General features: G+C 49.6%; 1 protein-coding gene across 5 annotated transcripts in view; it reads right to left on the reverse strand.

Moving 5' to 3' along the window:
- HIPK2 (homeodomain interacting protein kinase 2) overlaps nucleotides 1-12413 on the reverse strand; it is a 187502-nt gene that overhangs the window by 37647 nt on the left and 137442 nt on the right. For all 5 annotated transcript variants that reach the window (XM_081244933.1, XM_081244935.1, XM_081244934.1 and 2 more), the window contains 4 exons: nucleotides 9937-10060; nucleotides 9524-9643; nucleotides 7632-7718; nucleotides 5261-5445 (listed from right to left, as the gene is read on the reverse strand). In XM_081244933.1, coding sequence (XP_081101059.1) covers nucleotides 5261-5445; nucleotides 7632-7718; nucleotides 9524-9643; nucleotides 9937-10060 — 516 coding nt within the window. The remainder of the gene's footprint in view (nucleotides 1-5260; nucleotides 5446-7631; nucleotides 7719-9523; nucleotides 9644-9936; nucleotides 10061-12413) is intronic.

Here is a 12413-nt window from a genome sequence, read left to right on the forward strand (position 1 = left end):
AAACAACCGGGACACTTCACGTTAGGTCTCAATTTCCTGGATTTCTCATGCAGCGTCTGCATTTGCAAGAGTCGGCGGTACTTAGATGAATCCCCGCGTTGTCTCACTACCTCTTCTCCCCATCCTGGTGGGTAAAGGTTCTCCACCAGCACAACAGACCTCTTGGCTCTCACTGCATTTCCTCATGCTGCTGATCTGCCTCCACCTTCACTGCTCATTCTCAGCTTTCAAGGTGGTTTCTGGCGCATAAACAAACATAAGTTCTCTGATTGGGAGCGTTGAACAGCAGGTGATGACCTGCCTCCACCTTCCTCGCGCTCACCCTTTCCAGCTAGTCTAGGGCACCAGCACCATCTAGGGGTCAGCCAAGGAACTAACCAACCCAGCATCGGGACCTCTTGCCGCTCTTGTTCCTCCCTGGATTGTGTATGGAATGAGAGCAATGATTTTAATGATCACTGCTAGTGGCTAACTTTACTGACAGCGTGGTAGCTGTTTGCAAGCACTGTCTCGTTCAGTCCTACAGCAACCACGAAGGGAAGAGATACGACTGTTGGCCCTATTTCATGAGTAAGGCTGAAGCAGACAGAGGATGGGTAATTTGTCAAGATCAAGAGCTAATTATTGGCAGTCTTCACATACACATGTACATTCTCTTTACCTTCCTGCATTCTGCCTTTCAGCTTTCTAATTCTTGCCCAGTTACATGAAGTAAAATTTCTCTTCCTCTTTTTCTTCCTCCATTGCATTTGTGAATCAAAACAAAACTCTAATTATGAAAGTCAAGTATAAAAGTGTTGCTGACACCAGCATCAAGGACAAGGAAAGCCACGAGTGGCCTTGACCAAGTTTTTGAAAATCCACCGTATAGTGTCCTTTAGAATTTATACATCGTTTTTCATTCACTTGTGTCTTCTTCTAATTAAACTTAATTTTCCTCAAATGGTAATATTCAAGAAAATGAATATTACATTTCAATTTAAAACACTTATTTTAATTATAAATAGTTTAATAACAATATAAAATTCTACTATTTTAAGATTACAAATGCATACTGTTTCCACATACTATAGGTAAGTTATATTCTGGGCCAGGCAGGTGCTTGTGGGCTATCCCAAAACATCCTCTCCGTGAAAGATGTTCTGAACTGACTTAGACATTCTTTCTGAGTTAATGACTACTTACACTGGCTACACAATGCACACTGAATAAACATTTACTGACTGACAACCCTGGAGAGGAAGGAAAATGTATCTCCAGTAACCAAGAGCTAGAAACACTATTACTAATGCTGGTAATGCCAACATGTTTTGAGCATCTACTAAGTATCAAGCCCACTGCTAAGTGCTTTCATGTGGAGGCTGAAGGAATAAAACAATAGATTTTGTGTTCTTTTTGGACTGTATTTAATGCATCAACGGTTTTCTGACAATTCAACACAAAGCTTTTAGACTCAGAATCTTCTAACTGAAATGGTCTGAGTTTTGTTTTGTTTTGTTTTTGCAGTACGCGGGCCTCTCACAGTTGTGGCCTCTCTCGTTCTGGAGCACAGGCTCCGGATGTGCAGGCTCAGTGGCCATGGCTCACGGGCCCAGCCGCTCCGCGGCATGTGGGATCTTCCCAGACTGGGGCACGAACCCGCGTCCCCTGCATCAGCAGGTGGACTCTCAACCACTGCACCACCAGGGAAGCCCTGGTCTGAGTATTTAGTTTCAGTTAGAGGAAAGCACTTTCACGTTAATTCTGAGAATGGTTTTTAAGGAATTTGTGCACTAGAATCCTGGCATGGAGAAATGAATGGAGTCTCTTTCACCTGTTAATCTGGATGTTGGGGTAACCCTGGCCGAGCCCCAGAGGTGGGGTCTCTAGTGGGGGGTGGTGGCCTGGAGGTTTCTTCTAGCCCCAGAGTTCTCCACGGTCTGCCCAACAAGTTCTAGGGTTACCTGGGGACCAGGCCTACTCTCGGGTAAGCCTGGGTATGAGCAAAGACCCTTCTTTCCTCCCGAGGCTTATTTTCCGAAATCTAAGTTGTCAGTGCTTCTCTTGGTCTCACACCAAGTTTTGAATTGGAAGCTGATGCCCGTGGATTCCACGCTTGGTCTTCATCCCACACAGTGAAGCACCCTATATATCTGTTTCCTTACAGAACCCAGAGACAGACAGCACCCTGAGGTCATTCAACCAAGCCCCCAACTTTATGCAGGGGACTGTCTCACTGACTTGGTGCAGATGGTAACGGGGGCCCTCTAGTCAGCACCCCTCCATCTCCTATCTATAGCTGTTTCTCAGTCATCTCACTTCACCCCGAATACGCAAAGACTCATCTTATGGGGCCCTATCCAGTAAATCACCAAGTTTGACTTTCTTTTGTGGTATAGACTGACACCCCTTGACTTGCCCCTACCACACCCAGAAAAAGGACAAATCCCGTAATGAGAGTTTGCAAGGGATGGGTCCAAGTTCCTTCTTTATACAGGAGTTTGGTTGTTTCAAACGTGCTTCTAAATTAGAGGCAATGTCTGGTTGTTGCAATACAATTTGACTTGCTCAACAACAGCTAATAAGGAACAGACTTAAAACTGAGGAAGCACCGTCTATGGTAGGTGCGACACCATCCTTTCTCCTATGCTGGTTAAGGTCAAATCCAGCCTTAATCAGCCCAATCTGATTGTGCCCATGGCAGGGCCCCTGATGACCTGCAGCGGTCTCTGATCTGCGGCCTCTTCCCGTGTGTTCCCTCTCCCTCCTGACCCTATCTAAAAGCTGCTGCTCTCTCGAGCACCCTGCTTCTCCCAGCAGACACCCAGGGAGGTGACTGTTTATTCTTTCACACCCCAAGTGCCTCGGGGTCGAGAGGCTGAAGTGCTGTCTCTCATTCCTCTCTGTTATAGGCTGAACTGTGCTCCCCAAATTCACATTAAGTTCTAATCCCCCCCCCCCCCCCGCCCCGTACTTAAGAATGTGACTGAATTTGGAGATGGGATCTTTAAAGAGGTAAAACGAGGTCATGAGGGTGGGCCCTAATCCAATTCCTCAGAAGGAGGAGGAAATTAGGACACAGACACAGCATAGAAGGAAGGCCATGTGAAGACACAGGCAGAAGCCAGCCATGTGTAAGCCAAGCAGAGAGGCCACAGAAAAAGCCAACTCGGCCAAACGCCTAGATCTTGGGCTTCTAGAATGATGAGAAAATAAATGTCTGCTGTTTAAGACACTCAGCCACTCAGTGGTCCTTTCCTCCTCATTTCGCCGAGGCCGGGGCCACTAGCTCAGTCCTGCCCACCTGGGAGACTTCAGAGGTCACCCTGACTGCTCGTCAGACGTCCCGGCTTCTTAGTTCCTTCTCACCTCCAGTGACCTGTGGTCAATTCCAGCCACCCATTCCTTAGACTGTCCAACCGGAAACTGCTTCGCTTCCCCCAAATTCAAGCCTAGAAATTCAAGCCTCCCATCTGGTCACATTTTCTACCCACCTGGCCTATTCGACTATTACTACACGAACCGATCTTGGAGCTGATCAGACCACTCAGTCTCTTTGGACCCCTCCCATCTTCACTTCCTTTCTCTTCTGGCTAAGCCTCCCGTAGCCATCACTTTGGATTTCAGCTGCTCCACTGCCAACGCCTAACTCCGTGTCAACCTTTTTCTCTCAGCAGCCCGGCAACACTCCACCTGACCGACCCAGCTACCTCCATCCCTCCATGTCTCTCCACGCCTGCACCTGGGGGGCTCAGTTACAGCCGCGCTATTCATGTCCAACCTCCGCGCTCAACGGTTCTGCTCTATTTCTCTGTTCCATTTACTCTGCCACCTCCCACTACCTCAACTTTTCTACCCTCCTTAAACCACCACCACCACCTTGCTCTCAGCAGGAGGAGACAGAAGCCGGCTGAAGAAGCCCCGCACCTCTCCTCCCCTGCCCCAGCCACACGCCCCTCCTCCATCCGCCCGTCCCATGCGGTTGGCCTAGTCCACCACCTGCCCTCTGAATCCCGGTCATTCCTACTACCTTGGGAAACATCTTCTGAGCATCCTTTATCTCTTAAGCTCTTACTACCAGACACTTCCCATCAGCATCTTAAATTGCTCAAGCCCCTTCCATATGAAAGGAAACCCCACCCCTGGGCCTTCCCTAGTCCCCCCTCTGTTTTTTCCCTCCCCTTTCCCAGCCTTCCTTCTTGAAAGGGTCCTATCGATTTCTTCACCTCTCAGTCTTTCAACCTGCTAAACTGGTTTCTGCTTCTACCATCCACTGAAACAGCTCTCACTAAGTCACCAACAACTTCCAAGTTGCCAAATCTGATGGGCATTTTTTTCCAGGCTTATTTGACTTGATCAAGCGACAGCAGACACATCTCTGTTACACACAACTCTCAGCAGCCGTTCCCCCGCCGTCAATCCTTGAATGACTTCCCGCTGCTCTTAGAAGAAAGGCTGAAATCCGTAACACAGGAGGCCCGCCCCTGGCCTATCCTGGGGCCTCATCTCTCCCCCTGTCCTCCAGCTCCTGTGCTGGTCCTGCCCGTGTTGGAGTCTCCATACAGCAACGCCCCTTCCGCTCTCGCCGGCCCTTCCACCAGGCACCTCCCTCTCCCCTGGCGGTCCTGTCCTCGGGTCTTCCCCGCCATGCCCCAAGCAAGGCGCCCTTGTTACATGCTCTCCCCGTCCTATGTGACCCCTGATAGCATCCTGGGTATGTGGGGACCGCTGGTTTAGTACCTTCCTCTCTCCTATAGACTGTAAGCTCCAGCAGGCAGGGGTCCCATCTGCTTTACTCCCCACATACTCCAGCCCCTGGCACAGCACACCGCACAGCGAATGAATGAATGAACAAACGAAAGAACACACCCAGATCCAAACTGGACCGAGTCCACTCGTGACCTCTGCCCCCGCACGTGGCTTTGCGTCACAGACACTGCCATTCTGAGCACCTCGCTTCGTGCACAGACCCCCAGGGTCCGGCCCACCCGGCCTTGTGCCCTCTCACGCTCCACCATTCCCCTTCTTTGGTGTCAAGAAAACTTCGGCCCGGGGTCCCAATGTGGCCGCCACCTGTTTTGATAAATGGTTTTACTGGAACACAGCCTCCCTCATCGGTTTATGTATCGTCTACAGCTGCTTTCAGCTCTAATGGCAGCGCTGGGCCGCTGGGCCAGACAGAGACCGTACGGATGCAAAGCCTCAAATATTTACTATCTGGGGCTTTCAGGAAAAAGTCTGCCGAGCCCTGGAATAAAAAAGCATCGCATGGGACACCTACTGTGTGCTGTGGGGAAAATCGAGTAAGTGTGTCATGGTGACAAAGGGGTGGTTCAGAGTCTCGATCGGAGTGATTCTCTTATCAGCGTCTATGGTCAGCATCTTCTTCAACAGGTCGATGAACTCCCGCCGGTCCGCCTTTTCCACCAACATGTCACTCCCTTCCAAATCCGTCGTCATGTTCACCTGAAAGCAAGTGGGGACAGGTTACCAAGACCCCGCGTGGCCTCCCTCCCCCTGACCCCTCTTATTTTGCGTCCTGTAGCTCCATCCTAATCTCTTGGTTACCCCTTCCCAACCCCGGAAGGCTGTGTCTGCCCCGTGGGAGACGCTGCCTCGGGTCATCACTGCCCACCGGACGCGGTTGTTCTCTCTGCAGGAGAGACAGAGGGAGGGCACGCGGGGAAGGGAGAGGCCACTGCCGGCACCTGCAAATGTATAAACGTGCCGGGGGTACCCGGCTCCTGTTCATCACTTAGGCGGAAATGCACCTCACATCACGCCTCACTGCAAAGAACCACAGGATGAAAAGAGTCCTGGAGACGGAGTGCGTGACAATGTGAGTGCATGGAATACTACTGAATGGTACACTTACAAATGGTTTAAATGATAAAATTTATGCTACGTGTATTTCCTCACAGTTAAAAAAAACAATAATTACAACCAAGCAGTAAAAAGTAAGATGCAAAAAGGTTTATTTATTTAACCTTCCGAGGGCGATGTTGGGGCCTCAGCACCCTCTTCCCACACCTACGGTGTCGGTCCTCTTGCAGGTCCTGAACTAGGGCCCCAATTATTCAAGTCCCTGGGTTCGCTGGGATCACCTCTGGCCAAGGCAGGCAGGACATCTGAACACAGGATTTTTCTTCCAAGAGCAACTTTATACTAGGATGGCCTTTAAAAGCCTTGTTTTGTGGTGCTTTCTATATTTTCCAAGACATGCGCGGGAAAGCAATTTCGGTTTTCTCAGACAATCTAAGCTTCTAATCAACTGACAAGTACACTTTACTCAGAGTCATGATTTTTGGTTACACTTCTCTTCCATAAGAGGTGTGCTAAGTGTTTATTGGTCTGTAGCTTTACTTTTCATTGCTTTGAAGAAAAACTCACTTTGGGTTGCCCTAATTTCAGACTAGTTTTTACCCTAAAAATAGCTGACGTTCTAGAATTTTCTCTGGGCACAAAGGTGACAGCCTGTGGTCCCTCCAGTGAGCTGAGAGCGACTGAGTGCAGTGGGCTGAACTGTGTTCTCGCAGAAGATGTAACTCCTAATCCCTGGTACCTGTGAATGGGGCCTCATTTGGCAATAGGGTCTCTGCAGATGCAACCACGTTACAGTCATGCTGGAGTGGAGTGGGCCATAAATCCAATGACTGCCGTCTTTATAAGAGACAGAGGGGAGACTGGGACACAGAGACAAGAGGGAACACAGGGATGAAGACCCATGAAGGAGGAGGCAGAGACTGGGGGGATGCAGATACAAGTCAAGGGAAACCGAGGATTGCCAGGGGCCACCAGAAGCTAGGAGAAAGGCATGGACAGTTTTTCCCTAGAGCCTGCAGAGGGAACATGGGCTGTTGGTACTGTGATTTCAAACTTCCAGCCTCCAGAACTGCGAGAGAATAAATGTTGTTGTCTTAAGTCACCCAGTTTATGGTCCCTTGTTAAGGTAGCCCTAGGGAACGAATCGTGGGTATTAAACTCGAATGTACTAATGGGCTTGAAGTCTTCTCATGAAGACATCAGTATGATTGGCCAGTACTATTTTACAATTGGGAACCAATAAACTGAAGCCATTTTTAAAGAGCTGGTGTAAGGTTTTTTAAATTTTTCTATTTTTGGCTGCGTCAGGTCTTCATTGCTGCACACGGGCTTTCTCTAGTTGCGGTGAGCAGGGGCTACTCTTCATTGCGGTGCGCGGCCTTCTCGTGCTTCTCATTGCGGCAGCTTCTCTTGTTGCGGAGCATGGGCTCTCGGCGCGCGGGCTTCAGTAATTGTGGCACATGGGCTCAGTAGTTGTGGCTCGCGAACTCTAGAGCGCAGGCTCGGTAGTTGTGGCGCACAGGCTTAGCTGCTCTGCGGCATGTGGGATCCTCCCAGACCAGGGCTTGAACCCGTGTCCCCTGCATTGGCAGGCAGATTCTCAAGCACTGCGCCACCAGGGAAGTCCTGGTGTAAGGTTTTAAAAATGTTCCACAAACCCAATGGTATTCTTCCTAAGGCTGGCATATCATTATTTAAGGTCAAGGTCAACCACCACAGTTGAGTAATGTGGATTTCTACCCGCCATCCTATATTAATTGCTCTCCCAGAAGTCTTGCTGTGCTTGGTTTTTAAAGGGCTAACACTGCATACTCACCCACGGAGCTTACCTGGGCCATGTCATCTAAACAGTTGAAAATGTACTTCCTTGCTTCTTTTGACTTAATCCCCGTCTCTGCTTCATGGTCATCTGGTGTCTGGTCAAGAGAGGCAAAAGCCCATTGGTAATGTGAATTATTTCCTAGTCACTGTGACTCAAACCTGCCAGCTTCTGCTTCTCCCAGAGGGTCTTTTCCCACCTTTCAGAGAAGGAGTCTAGGATTCTTCTTAAAGTGACCTGTGTGCGAATTCCTTCCTCTCTTCAGCCTCCACACTAACTCATCCCTCCTCCTTCCTTCCTTCCTTCCCATGAACACCTGTTGGAGGCCTGCTCGGAGTCAGGTCTGGAGGATCCCCAGATGAGCAAGATATGCCACAACCCTGACAGCCCTGCATTCTCCCCTAAGTTTAAGGAATAAGGTCAGGTTCCATATGTGGAAAAGCAGAAGCCCTTTTTCCACTTGTCTTACAATGTTAATTTAATTTAATTTATCAAACTCGTATACATCGAGCTCTCCCTATGTGCCAGGCACTATTCTAAAGCACGTGAACTCATGTAATGCCCTTTACAACCATCTTAGGGAGGGCAGGTGCCAGCCCATTTTCCAGAGGGAGAAACAGGAACAGAAAGCTTGAGGAGCCTGCCAAGGTCCCAGGGCCAGTAAATGGCAGTTGGCTCCGGAGTCTGTTCTGTGTGTCCCCTCCGCCTGGGCCCGGGGCACACACACCCAGTTCCCGAACTGGCCTCAGTCTAGGAAGCTGCTGTTTCCAATTACTATGGATTTTTGGACTCATTCATGGATCACAGGTAATTAACCCTTCAGATCTCACTCAAGGACAGCACACCTGGAGCTGCTAAGATCCAGGCTTCGATCTGGGAACAGCTGGCCAAGTGGGCCTGAGGTTCTTAACTAAGACGTAGAAGTGAACGCTGCCCCTGCCCGGCCTCGGCCTCCTCCCCACCGGGACTCTTTTTCACCGGACCTGACCTTGAGCTGCTCACCCTCACAGCTGCCAAACGCCAGCCTCCCGTCAATAACCTAAGACCCTTGTTTAGCTTCCAGATCTCTTTTCAAAGTCTTTTGCCACCATTGGCCACACATTATCTTTAAATGTATTAGAATATAGCGTGGTTTCTGTCAAAAAAAACACCCACCCACACTCTTGCAAAAAAAGAAGCACCTAAAATGAACACAAAACACACTTAAGACTTGTATTATTTTCTCCTTCCCAGGAAAAAAACATTAATTTTAATTACTAGGCACAAGTCAAAGTGAAAGCAAAATATGTTTCTGTTAAAGTCAAACCACCAGAGTTTACGGTGTGCAACGGTGCACTCCACCACCTGCTGGCCAGGACCAGCAGACCCCTCCCCGGAGCCTTCGGATGCTGTGTTGCTTAGGCTGCTTCCTCTGCCTGGAAGGCCCTCTTCATCATTTAGGGCCCGGCTCGAATGCTCCTCCCCGACCCTCTGCCACAGCGGGATTAAAGGCTCCCTCCTCTGGCCTCCCACGCTCTGTTCCTGCCGGGAACACAGCGCTGGTCACGGAGAGGAGGCAGGGCTTGCTACACAGGTTCAGGCTCCCCCTGGACTGGGAGCTCCTTGAGGGCAGGGGGTGGTTCATTTCTCTGTCTAGTAACCAACCAGACAGGTCGTTAAGATGCCCTGGATTAAATCTCAGGAGTTTAGCGATCAGAGTTTGAGCCGCAAAAGGCAGCAGGTCAAGCAAAGTGGTGCTTTTTGAACATTCAGATTCATCCCCACCATGTATCAACCACAGTTGCGCCTCCCCCGTGGCCGAATCACAATCAGGTCCAGGACCAACGGGCCGCTGTCAAAGGCTCCCCACCGACGGGAACTTCTTCCCTGCGTGCTGGGTGCTGGAGGGGACGCTCTTCCTACCTTCAGCCTCCACAGAGGATACGGCGAGTCTGTGTCACGGTTGAAAAACCTAGCTGTCTTTGTCCCTGCGCTTAATAAATATTCTGCTGGCAAACCCTGTGTTTGTGAAATATACCGAATCTGCAAGAAAAGATGAGAATGAGGTCAGGGCTTTTCCTGTCATCATACCTGTGGGACACTAATGGCTCTAGTGTCTTGGAGAAAAACAACAATTTTATAGGAAGAGAAAGAAGTAATCAAAGGAAAAGGGGAAAGAAAGAGGAATAAAGAAAGAAAAGTGAGGTGAAAGGAAGCAAGGTTCAGGAGACAATATAACACCGCGTAGCCCCGTCCATACGTCAGGTTATAAATGAGGTGCCAATCCAGATGAAGAATGAGGGCTTGCTGTGCACACCTGTGCTCTCCGGACCCACCTGATCGTACTCTGAAGCTCCTGGATACAGCGGCCAGCCCAGGAACAGCTCTGCAATGACGCAGCCCAGGGACCACATATCAATTGCCTCACAAAACGGTAAACCAAGGATGATCTCAGGGGCCCTGAAGAGGAGAATGGAAAAAAATCATTAGCAATTTGGAAATGCAGGCAGCTATTTCTACATGAATTGTACATAAAATCCAGTCTTTCAAACCCGAGGTACCATTACTGACCCCCTGAAGGGCCTGTCATTCTCGAGCTGGATTGAAATGACCCCTCCATCCTTTGACTTGGTCCTCCCCATCAGCAGGGAGCCTGGCTGAATGACTGGCTGAGAAGAAGGGAAGGTCTGTGGCTCTAGAACAGACCCCCAGGGAACCACAGCTATTGACTTCATTACCATTACACTCCAGCCAGATGAGCTAAGTATCATTTCAGAGACACTTGGGGAATTATGTTTTGTAGCTGAAAATTCAGGAAACCAACCTTCAGAGTGCCCAGTTTTTACAAAGGAATTCTTAAGTACAGGTATTCTATTTTCAGTAATATATATAAAACAAGTTGCCTCCACCCAGAATGGGATTAAATCCAATATCTGTTTATGTCAACAATCCTTAGGAGTTTGTATCACTTTCCCAAGGAAACACTGTGTTTTTTCATTAGCTTCTAAAAAGTTCTCTACTATGACAATTATAGAACCCTGTTCGCGATACCTAGTTTGGGTAGCAATCAGAATTCCATTATAAACCCTTTCCTAACTGTAGAAATTAATGTTCCTTCACATGATAAACCAGGTTACATGCTGGAACTTCTAAAGGAAATCACCTAAACTCAACGAGAAAATTTCACATGCAGTTGGTAATCAAAACCAAAGACCACAGAGTACCTCTTCTTTTCTAGGAATTGGTCATGATCACTAGGGGTACATTTTGGAGAAAATCACATTCCGAGTATGAGATACGAACCCAGTTTATGTTTTTTTTAAAAAACGTGGCTCGAGGCACTCTGCTGATACATTAGCCCAACTTCTGTTTTCTCTCTGAACTGTCCCCTTGATTAAGCGATACAGGAAGATGCTACTCTCCACCCTTTCAGCAGCCTGGAGTGGAGCGCAGGGAGCGGGGACACCTTTCTCTGCCTACGTTATCTTCGCCCAGCTAGCACGAGAGGCGGGGGGTGGCAGGGAAGGTGGCGTCAGAGACACCTCCACTTGGAGCTTCAAGCTGAATTTTCCCTGCTTAAAAAGCATCTCCCCACCTGCTCCTTTTTTTTTTTTTTTTTGCGGTACGCAGGCCTTTCACTGTTGTGGCCTCTCCCGTTGTGGAGCACAGGCTCCGGACGCGCAAGCTCAGCAGCCATGGCTCACGGGCCCAGCCACTCCGCAGCATGTGGGATCCTCCCGGACTGGGACACGAACCCATGTCCCCTGCATCGGCAGGCGGACTCTCAACCACTGCGCCACCAGGGAAGCCCCCACCTGCTCCTTTAAATTTGCTCTCAATGCGAATCTTCTTTTTCTCTACATTATGGTACTGAAAAAAAACCAAACAAGAACCAAAGTGTCTTGCTACCAAGTCTTTTGACTTTTCAGGTGTAAAAAGGAGTTTCTTCACTTCCTTGGAGCTGGAGAGTCAGCACTGCTGCTGGTGCTTCCAGAGCTCCACAGTCACCGTCTGGGAGGTAAGAGTGCCTGTCCTGAAGCCCAAGGCTGGGTCTCCCCAGGCTTGGGAGAAGGGAGTTGCTGCGGAGGGCGGGGGGGTGGCGGCGAGCTGCTGCTTAATGGGTCTGCCCTGTCCCCATCCCCTCACTGCTGGGAGTCTTCAGCTGCCAGTGTTTGCCTGACACTTCGCCCTGTCTTTGGTCTTTTTCTCCTCCAAGCCTAGTAGCTGACGGTCTGTTGTGAATACGGGAGGCTGCTCTTGCCCTCTGGCACTGATGCCCTGGGGATGCTGGGGGTGGTTTTATGACACATCACTGCTGGACTGTCCTGTGTCATGGGGCCTCCGATCCCACAACTGGCCTAGGTCACTGTGTCCAGCGCTGCCACCCCACACCAGGGCTTCCGGAGCCACCCGATCATTGTGTGTAACTGACCAAATTATTGCAGGTTGCCTCTGGTAATGCAATCTCTTCAGAGGTGGTTTTGGTTTATTTAAGAAAACACACCTTTTAGAAAAGAAGGGAATATTTGAAAAGAACATTAGAGAGAGAACAACATGCTTTTCCTACATATGTGTCAGAAGCTGCTTTGCTTTCTGCCCTCTCAGTTCTAGAGTCAGATGTGTCCACCTGCCTCCTCTCCCTGGGAGAGGTATTCTGGTCTGGTCCTGAGAAGCCCCTCCTGTGGCAGCCACTGCTGCCTCAGGATCAAGCATCTCGGCACCTCTGTCCCCTCTTCCTGTGACCTGTCCCTCTGACCTTTGCAGCGTGGACACTCCAGTGTCCAGGTTGGGGCTTAGGAACAGGCTGCTGCTG

The sequence above is a fragment of the Mesoplodon bidens genome (assembly GCF_964165515.1).
Source record: "Mesoplodon bidens genome assembly, chromosome: 9".
Classification (NCBI taxonomy): Eukaryota; Metazoa; Chordata; class Mammalia; order Artiodactyla; family Ziphiidae; genus Mesoplodon; species Mesoplodon bidens.